The sequence below is a fragment of the Malus sylvestris genome, chromosome 6, assembly GCF_916048215.2.
Source record: "Malus sylvestris chromosome 6, drMalSylv7.2, whole genome shotgun sequence".
Taxonomy (NCBI): Eukaryota; Viridiplantae; Streptophyta; class Magnoliopsida; order Rosales; family Rosaceae; genus Malus; species Malus sylvestris.
Window position 1 is genome coordinate 30,709,601 of NC_062265.1, and position 15,622 is coordinate 30,725,222.

At 38.1% G+C, this 15,622-nt stretch overlaps 2 protein-coding genes across 2 annotated transcripts; one reads left to right on the forward strand and one right to left on the reverse strand.

Moving 5' to 3' along the window:
- Positions 1-890: 890 nt before the first annotated feature.
- LOC126626275 (uncharacterized) lies at positions 891-4,044 on the reverse strand. The gene is made up of 4 exons (XM_050295537.1): positions 3,884-4,044; positions 3,590-3,766; positions 2,018-3,244; positions 891-1,132 (listed from the first exon to the last, which is right to left on the reverse strand). Exons 1-4 carry the CDS (start codon positions 3,896-3,898, stop codon positions 1,097-1,099), a joined length of 1,455 nt encoding a protein of 484 aa, XP_050151494.1. The 5' UTR covers positions 3,899-4,044; the 3' UTR covers positions 891-1,096.
- A 281-nt stretch (positions 4,045-4,325) lies between these two features.
- Positions 4,326-8,333, forward strand: LOC126626276 (pentatricopeptide repeat-containing protein At1g74850, chloroplastic-like). Its single transcript, XM_050295538.1, has 4 exons — positions 4,326-6,360; positions 6,893-7,207; positions 7,290-7,397; positions 7,652-8,333. Exons 1-4 carry the CDS (start codon positions 4,493-4,495, stop codon positions 7,989-7,991), a joined length of 2,631 nt encoding a protein of 876 aa, XP_050151495.1. The 5' UTR covers positions 4,326-4,492; the 3' UTR covers positions 7,992-8,333.
- The last annotated feature ends 7,289 nt before the right edge of the window (positions 8,334-15,622 follow it).

Below are 15,622 nucleotides of genomic sequence, written 5' to 3' on the forward strand. Positions count from 1 at the left end.
CGGTGCCTACTGCGACACTCCTGGTTTTTTCACGGTTAAGAGCAAATGAAAAAGTGACTTTCTCAATTATTAAAAGTATATTAGTACTTTCATCTCGACTTTTGATTATAATTATGATAAACTAATTTTGATAATTTTTCCAAATTTTCCTACAAAATGCTGTGGCTATGTTACCAAAGGAACTCAATGATTTCACAATTCAGGATAATAATTTAATAAATCTAAAAAAAAACAAATAAATATTAAGGGGCTTGCTCAGCAGCAGCAGCAGCACCCTCTTTCTCGATTTTCTGCAGAGAAAATGAAACTCTCAGTTAGGGAGCTATAAGGTGGTGACGCCGAGCCCCGCCGTGAACGCCTTGAATGCCCAATCCCCTGCCTTGCTCGCTGTCCCCATCTCTCCCCCTCCGCTAGTTTTCGGTATCGTCTGTGCGTGAGTGCGAGGCGCGCAAGCTCCTCGTCCTACTACTTAAAGGGTTTGTTTGGAATCGTTTTGGAACGACTAAAAGTGTTTTATGGTAACAAAAACGCTTTTGAGTTTAACTGAAAAAATATAAATATTTATGCATTGTGAAAATGATTTTAGGAGAAGCACCTTATGATCTTCCTTGGGAAAATCCGAGCTTTTTAAATTGCTACGTGTTTAGAATAAAAACACTTGTAGCTGAAACGCTTATGAACAAAAGTGCTTCCAACATAAAAAACCTCTAAGGCTTTGTAAAAGTGCTATAATCTGTTGACAACCGTTTGGTGTATAGGTGAATTATGTATATCCTAAGCTGCTCGGGTTAGTAAGCCACCGTTTCATTGTGGATGCATAGCAAATGAGTAATTTCCAAAATCTAATTACCAAAATGAGTAAGAGAGGAGGTAAATCCCAATTATATATAAAAAAAAAACCAATGATTTTACCTTCAATTATATATATATATATATGGTAAATGTTACTAGTAACTCAGGAATCTACACTTGTTCCTCGACAATGGATCTTTCCATCCATTCTTCTAAGTCTTTGTTGCAGAGGAAGATGATCTGGTTTTGTTTCTAACTCGACGTCAAAATCCTCGCCGTTGGTATGCAAAGTCCACCGATATCTCTATTGCCACCACTTCTTCTCCGACAAAGATATAAGCTGTGCAACAGAAAATGCAGGAGGCATCAGTAAGTAAAATTCTTCAGATGTTCTCATCCAATTTCAAAACAAGTAAATTATTCAAAGCTACAAGATCCTCAGACCGTTTACGCCGTCTACTAAACAAAGAAAACCTCAGGCTGAGCATTTATCAACTGTGAGAAGATATTAGGGATAAACCGAAAACAAGGTGAAAGTCACGTAGGCAACCTAACAAGGTGAAATAAAGGGTGGACGACTAGATAAGGACAATGCTATCCGAGATGCAAAAAAAAGTCGGAGGCAAATCTCTTCGAGGCATCTGAAACTTCAGTGGAACAAACAAACAAGACGGACAAGTGTGATGCACTAAAAGATGATCTTCGAGCATCGGAAAAACATGACAAAGAAAACTTAAGATTCGACATGGTAATTGATCATTAATGAAGGATATTAATCTCTTGGTGAATATTTTGAATCTTAATAACACATATAGGTTGATCTCTAAAACAGGGTGCATATACGACAGTACTTTTGGGGTTGTGAACAAGTTGACCGATGATCTTACACAACTACGGTCTTTGGCATCTTATTCCAGGATATTGATATGGCAACGCCACACAGCATTCAACATCGAACCAGCTTGAGTTCGGCTCTAATTCACAATATTTTTCAGGGTAACACAGACATACTTAATCTTTTCGGGAAGAACAGAACACAAACTATGCAAGCACTCAGATTGACCTTCTCAGTATTCAGCATCAACAATTGGATCTTGCATAACTTTACTAATTTGACCTGTAGTTTTTGTGTCAAATAATGTAAGCCAGAGGTGATACAAGCACACATGCATGGAAAAAAACACACATGACAAGAAGTAAACACTAATATTATGATTATCCCTACCTGACGAGCAACCTGTGCTAGTCGTCGACTGTCCTGAGATGATTTGAGCAACAAGCTTGACTTCTGTGGCTCTAGAGAACCATTTTGTTCCTCGACTGTCTTCCTTTCCAAAGTGTCATTGTGAAGAAGGGACTTGCTTTCAGGGTTGTTTAGCGTGCCCTTCTTGCGCTTTCTGCAGAATGTATATTTGAGAAACTTATTGTTTTCAGGTTGACTAGTAGTGCCATCATCTAAATTGGATACTTTCGTATTTGACTTATGTAACGGATAATCTTTCTCAACATCTCTTTTGCATGCCAGAACCGCCAGACTCTCGGCAGAGACACATTCCTGCCCGGTCAATCTGGATTCTTCAACAAACGTTGTTGCCTTCTGACCACTATCATTTTCAGTAACATTAGCACATTCGGACCATGTACTCATTTCAGTTGTATCTGAGGGCAGTTTTGGGATCGAAATGGATGATGTGACTTTATGAATTTCATCTTCAGACTTCTTTGAAGCATTATCTGTGAGAACACTGCTATTGAGTGACGAAGCAGAAGTTCTAGAGCACGAGAAATCAGATACTTGGCGCATTTCCATCAACTGATGAGGATCAAGATACCTGCATGAGGGAGCTTTGCTTCTCCTAAATCTAGCTGCTCTCTTTCTCTTCTTCTGGAAGGACTTAAAGGCAGGTGCTTGAATATGGCTACCATCTGCCTGCATCACTTTAAGTTCTTTTGGGTTCTCCTCTACCCCATTTGTATTATCACCATTCGGTTTAGGGGTTTTACGCAGATGTTCATCATCTCCTCTGATGATTGTTACATTCTTCCCATCATCAACAAGTCCGGAAAGAGAGAATTTTTCATCCAACAGGTTGCTTTCAAATGCACGAATTCTCTGAGTGCATCCATTTCTGTATAACTCAGGCTCTTTACTTCTCACTACTAGCGAGGCGAAATCAGGATTACAAACACAGTACTTATCCTTAAGAGAATCATATGTCCCATTCGAAATTGAATTCAATTGCGATGTTATTGACCCTCGAGCAGCAGTATTACCCTGTAAATTTTGCTCATCCGACTGTCTTGGATTGCTTCTCGCCTTCTTCAGTTGAGCCTGCACTTCACTCAACTCTTCCCTAAGCTCCTTCACTATATCCTCAGCTTCCTGCAGCTGGGCTTCGAGCTCGTCAATCTTTTCTTGTTGACTCAAAGACATCGTCTTTGTCTCGTCATCCTGAACACACGGCGAAATCAATCAAACCCTCGATTAATTTCATCAGTAAATTAACAAGAAGCATGTCTTTTTCTCCAAGAAATCCCCTTTCAAATGAAAACATAATATAACAAGAAATCTAACCCGTAACCAAACAACAACTGATCATACGTTGTTGAGAAAAACACAACCTTAACCAAACAACAATTCACACTAACTCACTTCACAAAAACACAACTTTGACCAATCCCAACTGCAAAATCCACGTTACTCGATCAACATAAAATCAAGAACGGTCAAACCCGACATCCAAACAGACCAAAAATAAGCAATCCCATAGTCCCCATTTGAGACAAAACATGTTACCTTGGAATCCAACATTTGTTTGAGCCTGAGAAGCATCCGAAAGGCCTCGTCTTTCGACGAAAAGAGCTCCCTCTGAAACCGCAGAGCTTTCCTCTCCGACACCACAATTCGCGACGCCGCCTCTTTCGCCGTGTCGAGGATTATCTCGGCGTACGCCTTCTTCAGCGCCGTCAATTTCTGATACCAAACCCAGAACCCAACAAACATAAATCAAACGAAATCCGACACCAAACCGAACGCATACAAGATCATAGAACCAAAAAAAGAAAAGGTAGTTAGTTCCGAAATTACAACCTCGGACTCGCCCATTTCCGTCAATGCATACACTCCCGACGGCGCCACTGGCTTAAAACGAAGTCGTTTGCGAGTCCTGAGTAAAAACAAGGAAGAAGAAGAAGAAGACGCGGAGGTTTTTCTGTTTGCCCCCTCACTTCGCAGCAGCTGTCCGTTACGAACTGAATGTCTTTACCATATTACCAATTTGCCCTCGTTACCCTCCTTGAATTGCGGTGTTTGCCACGACCCCTCGGTGCGGTTTTTTTCGTTAGTCGCATTTTTCAGTTGCGACCTTTGAGGTTTGTGGGTCCCGCGCTATGGTTTCGGTCCCACTAGTGGTGACGTGGACGTCTAGTAGGCGCGAACGTGGAGATCGGACACGTGGCTGAATGACAGGCATTTGGGCTTGTTGTGGGAAAACATAACTGGTTTAAATTTGACCCGACCCACTAACTTACCCGCCTTCTTCCCCGTATTATCCACAACCAATTCCACGTGTCCTTCTTCAAGCTCAGTCTTTCCCACCCGCTCTCCTCGTCTGCTATCTCCGGTAACTTTCTCGAGAAAATTCGCAGAGAAAAATCCAATCCGAAGCTCCGAAAGGCTCATGCGAGCCTAATTACCGAAATGTCCTTCTCCCCCACGCTCTCCATTTCCAGCTCTTCGCCTATATCCGCCTCAGTTTACAAAATTAACCCCAAGTCCCATCAGCTCACTGTCGTCACCAAAGCCCCGGACTCGTCCGTGCACCGGAGATTCTTATCCGTCCGCCATAACTTCCTCTCCGGCGACCGTCGGCTGGCGTTCTCTGCCAGGGCGAAGCCGAAGGATCTCATCCTCGGGAACCCGTCGGTGACGCTGGAGAAGGGGAAGTACAGCTACGACGTCGAGACCCTAATTAACAAACTCAGTAGCCTCCCTCCGCGCGGAAGCATCGCTCGGTGCCTCGACATTTTCAAGAACAAGCTGTCGCTGAACGATTTCGCTTTGGTGTTCAAGGAGTTCGCCGCGCGCGGTGATTGGCAGCGGTCGCTCCGCCTCTTCAAGTATATGCAGCGCCAGATATGGTGCAAGCCGAACGAGCACATATACACGATAATGATCAGCTTGCTCGGCCGCGAGGGGCTGCTGGATAAGTGCACCGAGGTGTTCGACGAAATGCCTAGCCAGGGCGTGGTCCGCAGCGTCTTCAGCTACACCGCATTGATCAATGCCTACGGGCGTAACGGTCAGTACGAAACCTCCCTTGAATTTCTTGATAGAATGAAGAAGGATAAGGTTTCGCCGAGTATTTTGACTTATAATACTGTGCTCAATGCTTGTGCAAGAGGTGGGTTGGATTGGGAAGGGTTGTTAGGATTGTTTGCCGAAATGCGGCACGATGGAATACTGCCGGACCTTGTTACTTATAATACTTTGCTTAGTGCTTGTGCTGGTAGAGGATTAGGTGATGAGGCGGAGATGGTGTTCGGGACTATGAATGAGGGTGGGATTGTTCCGGATATAACCACGTATCGTTACCTTGTTGAAACTTTTGGTAAATTGGACAAGCTTGAGAGAGTCTCGGAGCTTCTTAAAGAGATGGAAGCTGGAGGGAATTTGCCTGATATTACGTCGTATAATGTGTTACTAGAGGCATATGCACAATTGGGGTCGATTAGAGAGTCAATGGGTGTGTTTAGGCAGATGCAGGCAGCAGGGTGTATGCCAAATGCCGCCACTTATAGTATTTTGTTGAATCTGTACGGGAGTCATGGAAGGTATGATGATGTTCGGGAGCTTTTTCTTGAGATGAAAGTGAGCAATACAGTGCCAGATGCAGCTACGTATAACATTCTCATACAAGTGTTTGGGGAGGGTGGGTATTTTAAGGAGGTAGTGACTTTGTTTCATGATATGGTGGAGGAGAAAATTGAGCCCAATATGGAGACGTACGAAGGGTTGATATATGCTTGTGGAAAGGGAGGACTTCATGAGGATTCCAAGAAAATTTTACTTCACATGCACGAGAATGGAATAGTGCCTAGTACCAAGGCCTATACAGGGGTTATTGAAGCATATGGGCAAGCGGCATTGTATGACGAAGCTCTTGTTGCCTTCAACATAATGAATGAAGTGGGAAGCAAACCATCAGTTGAAAGCTACAACTCGCTGATACATGCATTTGCAAGAGGCGGATTATACAGGGAGACTGAAGCAGTCTTGTTGATAACAGGCGAGGCTGGTGTAGCCAGGAATGTCCATACAGTCAATGGCATGATAGAAGCTTTTAGGCAAGGAGGTCAATTTGAAGAAGCTATCAAGTCATACGTTGAGATGGAAAAGACAAGATGCGAACCTGATGAGTGGACCCTTGAGGCAGTTTTAAGCGTTTACTGCGTTGCAGGTCTTGTTAATGAGTGTGAGGAGCACTTCCAAGAGATTAAAGCCTCAGGAATATTACCCAGTGTCATGTGCTACTGCATGATGCTTGCTGTTTATGCGAGGAGTGACAGGTCAGTATTCACGCAATAGTTTCACAATATTTTGCTTTCGTTTGTTATTTTAAACCATCCATTTTAAGCTAATGGATAAGATATGTATTTGCTAAAAGTCGGATTACTGAATTTCAGTAACTAACATACCAGTCGTAAGTTCTTAATCTATGTTAGGTTAGTATCGAAAAATCAGTCTTCCTAAGTTCTTAATTATTAAAGAATCCATGTTATATTTGTAGCTTGCACTGCTTCAGACAATACATCCTTTACATTCTCTATCCCAGAATCTTACAACTAAGAGGACTGGCAATAAATGGGTGCAGTATGGCCTCTGCAACCTTAAAGCTCAACCCGTCATTCTCCATTCACTACATTGTTAATCTTATAGCCTTTAGCAACCGGTCGCTGGAGATTTTCAAATCAATTCTACTTGGATTGCTTTTGAAGCTTGCATAAGTATCGTTGGTCCATGGGATTTTGAAACTTTTACAGAAACAAAGTTTATTTGTTTGTCTTGTGATGTCTTACCTTTTAGGCTCCTTGCTTTCAGGTGGGATGATGCCTATGAGTTGCTGAATGAGATGCTTACAAACAGGCAATCAAATATTCATCAAGTGATTGGGCAGATGATCAAGGGAGACTACGATGATGACTCTAACTGGCAGATGGTAGAATATTTTTTTGACAAATTAAAATCTGAGGGATGCGGGTTGGGAATGAGGTTCTACAACACTCTACTGGAAGCACTTTGGTGGCTGGGTCAGAAACAAAGAGCTGTGCGAGTTCTTAATGAAGCAACACAGCGGGGGCTTTTTCCTGAACTTTTTCGTAAAAATAAACTTGTGGCGTCTGTTGATGTGCACAGGTATTGGAGAATTTGTCTCTTTCTAGCCAAGTTCTTTCTCTTACTTAGCTTTATTTCAGTCTTGACGTTGACCATTTTGCAGGATGTGGCAAGGTGGTGCATATACAGCAATGTCAGTTTGGCTAAACAATATGTATGAGATGTTCCTCAATGGCGAGGATCTACCCCATCTTGCAACTGTCGTCGTAGTGTAAGCTGCTCTTTCCTTTGTACAATTTCTTTTCTGATGTTCTTCTTCTAAAAGCCTACTTGATCAAAACTTGCTTAGGGATTATATGGCCTGGGTTGGCTAGGATTTATATGGTCTAGGTAGGTGAGAATAAAAAAACGTGAAAGGCTATATTTAGGAATTACAAATCGAATTTAGGGGTTTTGTAACTTTGTCATTGGTATTGCATACTTCACCTTGTCTGACTACGGGTGATGTGTTTTTTATTTGATCAGACGAGGGAAGATGGAGAAAAGCTCCATATCACAAGAACTACCGATTGCAAAGGCTGCTTATACATTTCTGCAGGATAATATGCCAGCGTCCTTTTCTTTCCCAAAATGGAACAATGGTCGAATACTCTGCCAGCGCCCTCAGCTCAAGCGGATTCTATCAAGCATTGAACCATCCACAGAGGGGTCCGAAGGGAATAATATAACCACGTTAAGTAACTCTCCGTTTCCTCCTCCCGGAACAAAGACATCCTCCAGTGCTGTCAATAGTGGACGGTATAATGATGCCAGTTCTGATGAAAGAATTAGGACAAGAACAGAGCTTTTGACAAGCACGGTTTAAATACACACTCGATATACTCATCATCAGCTAACAGGTTTTGAAAGTTTTACCGACTTTTTTCCCAAATCAGAAGGACGGGAATGCTGCTTCACGATCAGCTCACCATTTCTTAGAGTTTCAGTTTCAGTTTGACGGAGAATGATTTTCGGTCCTTACTGCGAAAAGGTCAGTTAAACGTTGTTTACAGTTTTTTGATACGGAGTCAGTTTTGGTCCTTGGATTACCCGTTTAAGACCTCAAGCGGCGAGGATTGTGTTTTTGTAGGCGTAGGTTATTCCTTTTCACGTGTAAATGTACACTAGAATTTTGCGTCGAGGAAATCTTTGGAGACAAGTTAAGAAACTGTTCTAGTTCACACTTCACAATATAAACCACCTTCAAAAGCTTATGAACCAATCAGTATATTTCTGATTAATATAGCAAAATTTGGAAGAAAAAAACATTCTGCGTGCTGGAAACACGGTACAATACAACATTTGTCATATTATAATTGGTTGGAAATTTTTTTGTTTTAGTTACACTTGATGTACCGGGCTGAAAGTTCTCTCCGAAATTTGATGTATTACTGTTTTCGAGACAAAATTTTGGGCGTAAATCTTAATTGACTTTACCACATGTCCTAATTCTTTCACCACAAGAGCTATTTTCTAACTACCTTATCACTATGGGAACTATGAATCCAATTAGGTCAATATTTTATCTTGTTTTCAAAATATATAACCAAATCTGGCAAAGAAAAAGCTAGACCCAGAAACCATTCAGCCGAACGCAGCCACCGCTCTTTACCCTAGCTAGTGTTCCCAACCATTTAGGCCAGCTTTCAGGTGAACATCCAAGGCATTAGAGCATCCCCTGGTGTGGGGCTTTATGTGCAGCTAGAAAAATGGTGGATATAACCTATTTTAGAGATCTGAAGAATCTTTCAGACTTTATAAAAGAATGTCTCCCAATGAGGGGCTATTAGCTCTATATGGGGTTATATATATTTATTTATACAGTAATTTGATTATGCGATATTTTTTTTTCTTGTGTTAACTTCTCTTAAGTTGATTTTTGAACGTGTTATCTTAAATTTTTTTATGAACCTTTCAACCTAGAAAAGTTCAAATTCTGACAAAGTTAGATTTCTTCAATTAGAAACCGTTCGTTGGATTAGAGAATTATCTCAATCTCATCCATTGAAAATACAAACATTTGCTTCGCTCTCTGAAATAATTTGATTTTCACGTACAACACAACAATTTACCTAGCACCAATTGGAAGTTACTATCATATAATTTTGAAAAAAAATTATTTGAAAATTTTCACCCACCAATACCATGAACGTTAAATCAATTTGAAATTTTAGGAGGAAATTGTAGCAATGGTCCCTCAACTTTAACTCAATTGGAGCGACGGTCCCTCAACTAAAAATTCATGACTAGTGGTTCATTAACTCATCAAAACGTGCAACTATGGTCCTTTTCATCAACTCGTTAAAACTTCCGTCAAAATAAGTCACGTGTCACGCACATAAGGTTGAATCAAGGGGCAAATATGGAAAATGAAATGAAAAAAATTGTTGGTTCCTCAACTTTAATCCAATTGGAGAAATTGTCCATCAACCTTAATCCAATTGGAGCAATGATCCCTCAACTTTAACTCAATTGTAGCAATAGTCCTCCCAACATGAGTAATTTTGATGAAATTCTGACAGAGTTGACGACGACCATAACTGCACGTTTTGATGAGTTAATAAATCACTAGTCATAGATATTTAGTTGAGGGACCATTGCTCCAATTTGGTTAACGTTGAGCGACCATGGCTACAATTTTCTCAAATTTGATTAGCAAAATTGCAAGAAAAATATGTAAGAAACAAGAATTAAAAGAAGAATAAAAGGAGAGTATAAGTGTATTCGCAAGTGGAGTGAGAGTGATAGAATTTTGCTCAGCTGGGTTGCTACTTTTTAGTGGGACCCACTAGTTTTTTGGGCTAGATGTAGCCCAATTTTATGCTACCCAAGAAATGAAGTTGCTAGCTCAAGTGGTGGATCTAGCCCCATTTTTAGGTTTATTGGGGATAAAATTTCTCACTAAAACTTGAAATATAGTAGCCTCAAGAAGGATAAAGCCCTCATTGGAGATGCTCTTACCTCAACCCAACCGAAAAACCCTAAGGCATTTTTTTTTGGGAGATTCCAAGAGTGGAGCTCAAAGGTCGCTGGTGGGATCATACCTCTCATATAATGGCTTTGGGATCCATGGGAAGCATACTAGCTAGAATTTTTCAGCTTCACGTACAGAGTATTTAAGGGAATGAAAATTAATTGTGGGGCCTACATATTGTTTTCTTTGTAAATCTCGATTCATAGATCATCCTCATAAAAATTCAATTCTATGAAGTATGATGATAGGATTTTTACCATCTGCAAAAGAACAAAGTAGGGATAAAAAAATTTTAAAATATTTGCAAGAGAACAAGGTAGTTGTAGTATAAACGGCTAAAGCAAGATCGTTTTCCACAGGGATTGAATTAATAATTTGTGTTTAAATCCAACTCTAAATTAATTATTTAAAACAAAGTTTGGAAAATATTGATTTTAGAATTTAATATAATAAAAACGAATTTTATAATAAAAACAATTAAAGAAATTAAGTAGAGAACAATTAAAAGAAAATCAACTTGTAAAAGCCTTAGGGTTCAGCCGTCACCTCAATCCTACGTAGTTCTTCCAATTACTTATGAATTACCCATGCATATTTTGAAGGTTAGGTTTTCCTAATATATATCCTACTTGGAACCTCCAACATATAACTTATATCTAACATGCAATCTGTCCGGACGTTCATATCAAATATGAACATGAAAGACTCATTAAGTTTTATGAAAACTCTTTGAAAAACCATGCAACCCTTAAGACGTGGTGTTCATCTTAAGCGAAATTACAATTATTAACCACAAGAAGCCATCGCCAATTTAAGGGAACCTCTTGACAAAAATTGCATCAAATTACTTTTCTAAATTTCCTAATAGTGACCAATTATCAAGACAATTAGATAGCTTAAAACAGTGATTAATAATTAAAAATATGCATGCATAATATCATAAGTAAATTGAAAAGAAACTACATATTCTTGTTAAGGCTCAAGGTCTCGCCCTATCAAAAGAAACTAGTTACGAACAATCATAAAACAAAATATTATTAAAAACAAGGATAGAAAACACCTTGAAAATAAACTTGAATAATCAAAAGTTAAGTAGTGCGTTCTCCTCCTCTTTTCCTCTTTTTTCTCCTAAAAACCTAATGGCTAAATATCTTTATTTATACTACTACAAAATAAAACCCTAAAAGGTCTTTGAATAAAATTAGGAAACATAATAAAATAATAAAACAGAAAATAAAATGTTTTCTATTTAAATTAAAATTCGGACTTCTCAGAAAATCAGTTGTTTGACCGACCAATCAACTCCGATTTGGTCTCAAAATGTCTCTTTTGAAAGCTGGAGACGTCCCCTACAAATACTCAGAAGGAATGTTCCTCAAAATATGTCATCTTGACCTCCAAAATATTCAAAATGTCTATAAACGTCAATATGAGAAAGCTGCGCACTTGGCATTTATTTCATTGTCATGGTCAAACGGCTTGGTATAAAAATCTGGAATTTTGAAACAATCATCTTGAAAGACTCACGAACAACCTCCAATTGGAATCACTCCAAAATTCATCTGTTTGATCACTTTTTGCTCCAGATGAAGTCAAACATTCTACATTAGAAATATAATTCAAAATATCAAAATTTACACATAATAACCAATAAATTACTACTAAAATTATGGTAAAATATATAGTATAATATCGACTCATCATATGACTTAAAAAATAAACGATTCAGATGATTGAACTTCTACACACACGTATATAGGACACACATGGGGCTTTGTATGTGTTTTCTTTCCCCAAGGTTCATGAATTTCCTTGTTAGGGTTCAAAAAAAGGAGAGGTGTAGGTATACGTTGCTGTCGAGGTATGCAACCAGGCTTGGAGAAAGTTGAAGAAATTAAGCTACAAAAAAGTATTTGCTTCTTTAGTTTTCCTTTTGATGTTGAATTAGGTTTTGTTACATTGCGAATTATTGTGTTTTTTATCCTAAGTAGGATTATTATTCATGTATCTATTCTGGGGACTGTTTGAAATGCTTTTTTAAAAGGCACTTCGGCTCAAATGCGATTTACTAAAAGTTCGCACATCGAAAGTTTAAAAAATGCACATTTGTTTTAGAAAAGTATTTGAGATGTTTATTGAAAGCACTTGGAAGTATTTTCATTCGAAAGCACTTTGAAGTTTTTTTTTTCTTCTTTAAATCAAAATTACTTTTTATTTCAAACATGTTAAAACGTTTTATCTTAACAGCACTTTCAAATAAACAAATCACATGTTGCGGCGTTTCATTTCATATTCATGAACTCTTATCAACTTTCAAATAAGCAAATCACATAGTGCGGTGTAAAAGTGATCTATTTCTCTTTGGAGACTTATGGACATCTATATCTGTTGCTCCATCATTTTCTTAGAGACAAAGAAAACACTCGTGGGAACACAAAGATACCAAATGATTCTTCGCACAAAGAAAAAACACAAAGATACCAAATGATTCTTCGCACAAAGAAAAAAAAGTCAAGAAATGTCACACCGTCCAAATGCAAAGTAGTACCTATTTGCGTGGGATTGAGATCCTCCCCGAATCTCAAACTCCAGACCTTGTAGATCGAGCAATTTAGATCGTTTAATTTTAAATTATGCGGTCTTTATCAATCTATCTTATTGGTCGACCTCACACATAATATCTCACTTCAACGCTAGATATTTTTCTCTTAAACGGTATAGATTGCTCGATGTATAGACCCAAAGGGTGAGATCTGTAAAAAATACCAAGGGTTGAAGTGATGGAGTACCCAGAAAAAAGGAACACTGCAATATCGATGCGAATAACAAAAGCAAAAGCAGATTAAGATTCAAGCACGCTTATCTAAAAGCCATCAAGTCAAAAATATATGTCCAATTTTAGAAGGAGAGACATCTGCTTCCATTGGAAGTGCTTTCTTTGATGGGATCCATCACTTGCTATCTGGCTTTTTACCCATTTCCCCTTTTATTCCAAAATTAGTAGTTTTGGTGAAGGCCTTTTATTCCAACCAATGGTAGAATTTCAAGTCTTACACTCTACCATCTCTAGTAATATAAATAGAAAACAAAAATAGTAGTTCCAATGACGCGTGAAAGAGTTATTCGGTCATACAACAATGCATACTATGAAGAGTAGTGATACGCTTACTATCTAGTTGTATCATTATTTGTACTATTTTTCTAATAGAGATAAGATCTACCAACGCATGTGGGACTCATCTCTATTACAAAGATAAGACAAATGATGGTACAACTAGATTGTAAGAATAACATTTTTGTACTATGAATATAGCTTTTTTTTTTTTTTTTTTTTTTCAAACGGCAATGGTCACGGGCGAGGCACCTACTCCATCTCAAAGCAGTAAGGACCGTTACACCCAGAAACCCCTGCCCGTCCCTCCTCCACCAAAATTTATGGATAATAATGAAAGTAAACAAAAAAAATATATAAAAATAAAAATACAAGCAAGAGACTATGCCAAGACTTTCAAAGAAAAAACGATAATAAGGATAAAATGAAACTCACAAGCATGGGTAGGGACTACAAAATCTAGAGCCAGAGATCACCAGTAATAAGCATAACTATCTGCTCTAAAAGAAACTAAAATATCTGCAACCTGATTTCTTTATTATAAATATATGTACACATAAATTGTATTTGACGAAATTGCTAGAGGCAATTCTTCAAATCCAGTACACATTAATTTGGTGTGCAATGTTCATAGACAATTGTTATCAGAAATTGCCTTAAACATATATAGAAAGTAGATAGATAAGGAGGGCATTGAGCACCATTTAAGTGCATGTGTGGAATCAAACTTTACCATCAAATGAGGTCCAGAAGAAGATAGAGCGCAGCAATGCATGATGGAGGCCCACAAAAACCTTATCTTTGGTGTTATCTTGGCTGCTCACATAAGCACCATTACCCCACCATGAAAGTGATTAGTTTATCTATACATACATACCTATATATTATATGCATAGCGCGGATTTGTGAAATCATTTTTTCTACTTAACATTTGACAATTGATTTTGTGGATCTTATTCCTAATGTATTTTAATGATTCGATCCGTTTATCTTTTAAAACATCGTTCATAGATAATCTTGTAAAAAATTACACAAATCCAAAACCACTAAGACGTTCATTTGTAGTGAAGAAAATGAACGAATACGGTTCTACAAAGAAACCCAAACCCTTAATTCAGCAGTTATATGATTTCAGATTTGCGTGACTTTTTGTAATATGATCTTTAAATAAAGATCTAAAAGATAGATGTTCGCTTCGTATAAATACATTAATGAGTGACTCAACAAGACGTATGATATATATATATATATATATATGTATATGTATACATATGCATATATATAATAAAGTGTACGAGCTTAAGGGATAACGAAATAAAATCTACCTCTTTTTTTAAGTGGACAAAAAGCGAATATTCGAACTGACGGTCCATATAGCATCTCTTAATAATTTAACTTATAATGCATCCAAAATAAATAACAAAAATAATCATGGATTGATAACTACTATAAGCATAAAGATTAGCATTGAGCTGGTTTTATCAATAACTAATTGCAATTTGCAACTAATTTAAGATTTGGAAAGTGGGGTGTCACGTTGGGTGGTGCTATTGTCCTTCCGATTATTGAAATAATATTCCGTCACTTAGAGCATTAAATTAAATTTTTTATAATCATAATCGTATAAGCAAAACCGTAGAAGACAAACTACAACACGCGACGCTAGGGTTTCAAAGGCGCTATGATTGAAATCTACAATCCTTTCCATGTATTACGAAAAGCTAGGGTTTTGAAGAGAGAAGAGTTTAGAGAATAGAATGCTACGCCAAATAAATGGTTGAGGTTGAAAATAAAATATCTAAACAGCTGTTGAAATCAAATTTAACGGTTAAAACACTTGTCATTTCGACTGCCTCTTAAAAAAAAAAAATACTAATGTTGTGCGTTAGTTTGGGGTCTAGTTTTGGATGACAAGTTGGGTTGTGACTGGATAAGGAAATATTTTGTGAAATGCCATAAACCATGTGGGATGCTCTTCATCTTTTGATTCTTTTAGGGACAACATGAGTTGGTGGTTGGGTGGGTCTCATTGACTATTGCTTTTAACTCTTTCTATTTTTAAACAAGCTAGCTAGTAGCTAGGGTAACTCATATGGTATGGATGATTTGGATTGTGGAAAAAAAAATCCAATGAAATGTGGAATCTTTGTGTACAAATTTGTCACCAATAGCAACATTTGGTTGCCACATTCCTTCCATCTATTAGCATGAATATAATATAGTGAGACCATATTTTCCACTTCTTCGGAACAGTGAATATATGAATTCACTCCGTTGGTTCGACACGGAGTGAGTAAGGCGCCCTTCACGCCTTTACAATAAGATCTCAAAACTTTATGATTCTCAGCAAGTACCTCTGAACCATGCAACA

Bases quoted from the DNA above. Each gene is read 5' to 3' on its own strand.
- LOC126626275 (XM_050295537.1), bottom strand. The intron at 3,245-3,589 runs GTAACATGTTTT...CCGTGTGTTCAG, and splicing joins AACAAATGTTGGATTCCAAG to GATGACGAGACAAAGACGAT. The intron at 1,133-2,017 runs GTAGGGATAATC...TCTGTTGCACAG, and splicing joins TAGCACAGGTTGCTCGTCAG to CTTATATCTTTGTCGGAGAA.
- LOC126626276 (XM_050295538.1), top strand. From the start codon at position 4,493: ATGTCCTTCTCCCCCACGCTCTCCATTTCCAGCTCTTCGCCTATATCC. The intron at 6,361-6,892 runs GTCAGTATTCAC...CCTTGCTTTCAG, and splicing joins GTTTATGCGAGGAGTGACAG to GTGGGATGATGCCTATGAGT. The intron at 7,208-7,289 runs GTATTGGAGAAT...ACCATTTTGCAG, and splicing joins GCGTCTGTTGATGTGCACAG to GATGTGGCAAGGTGGTGCAT.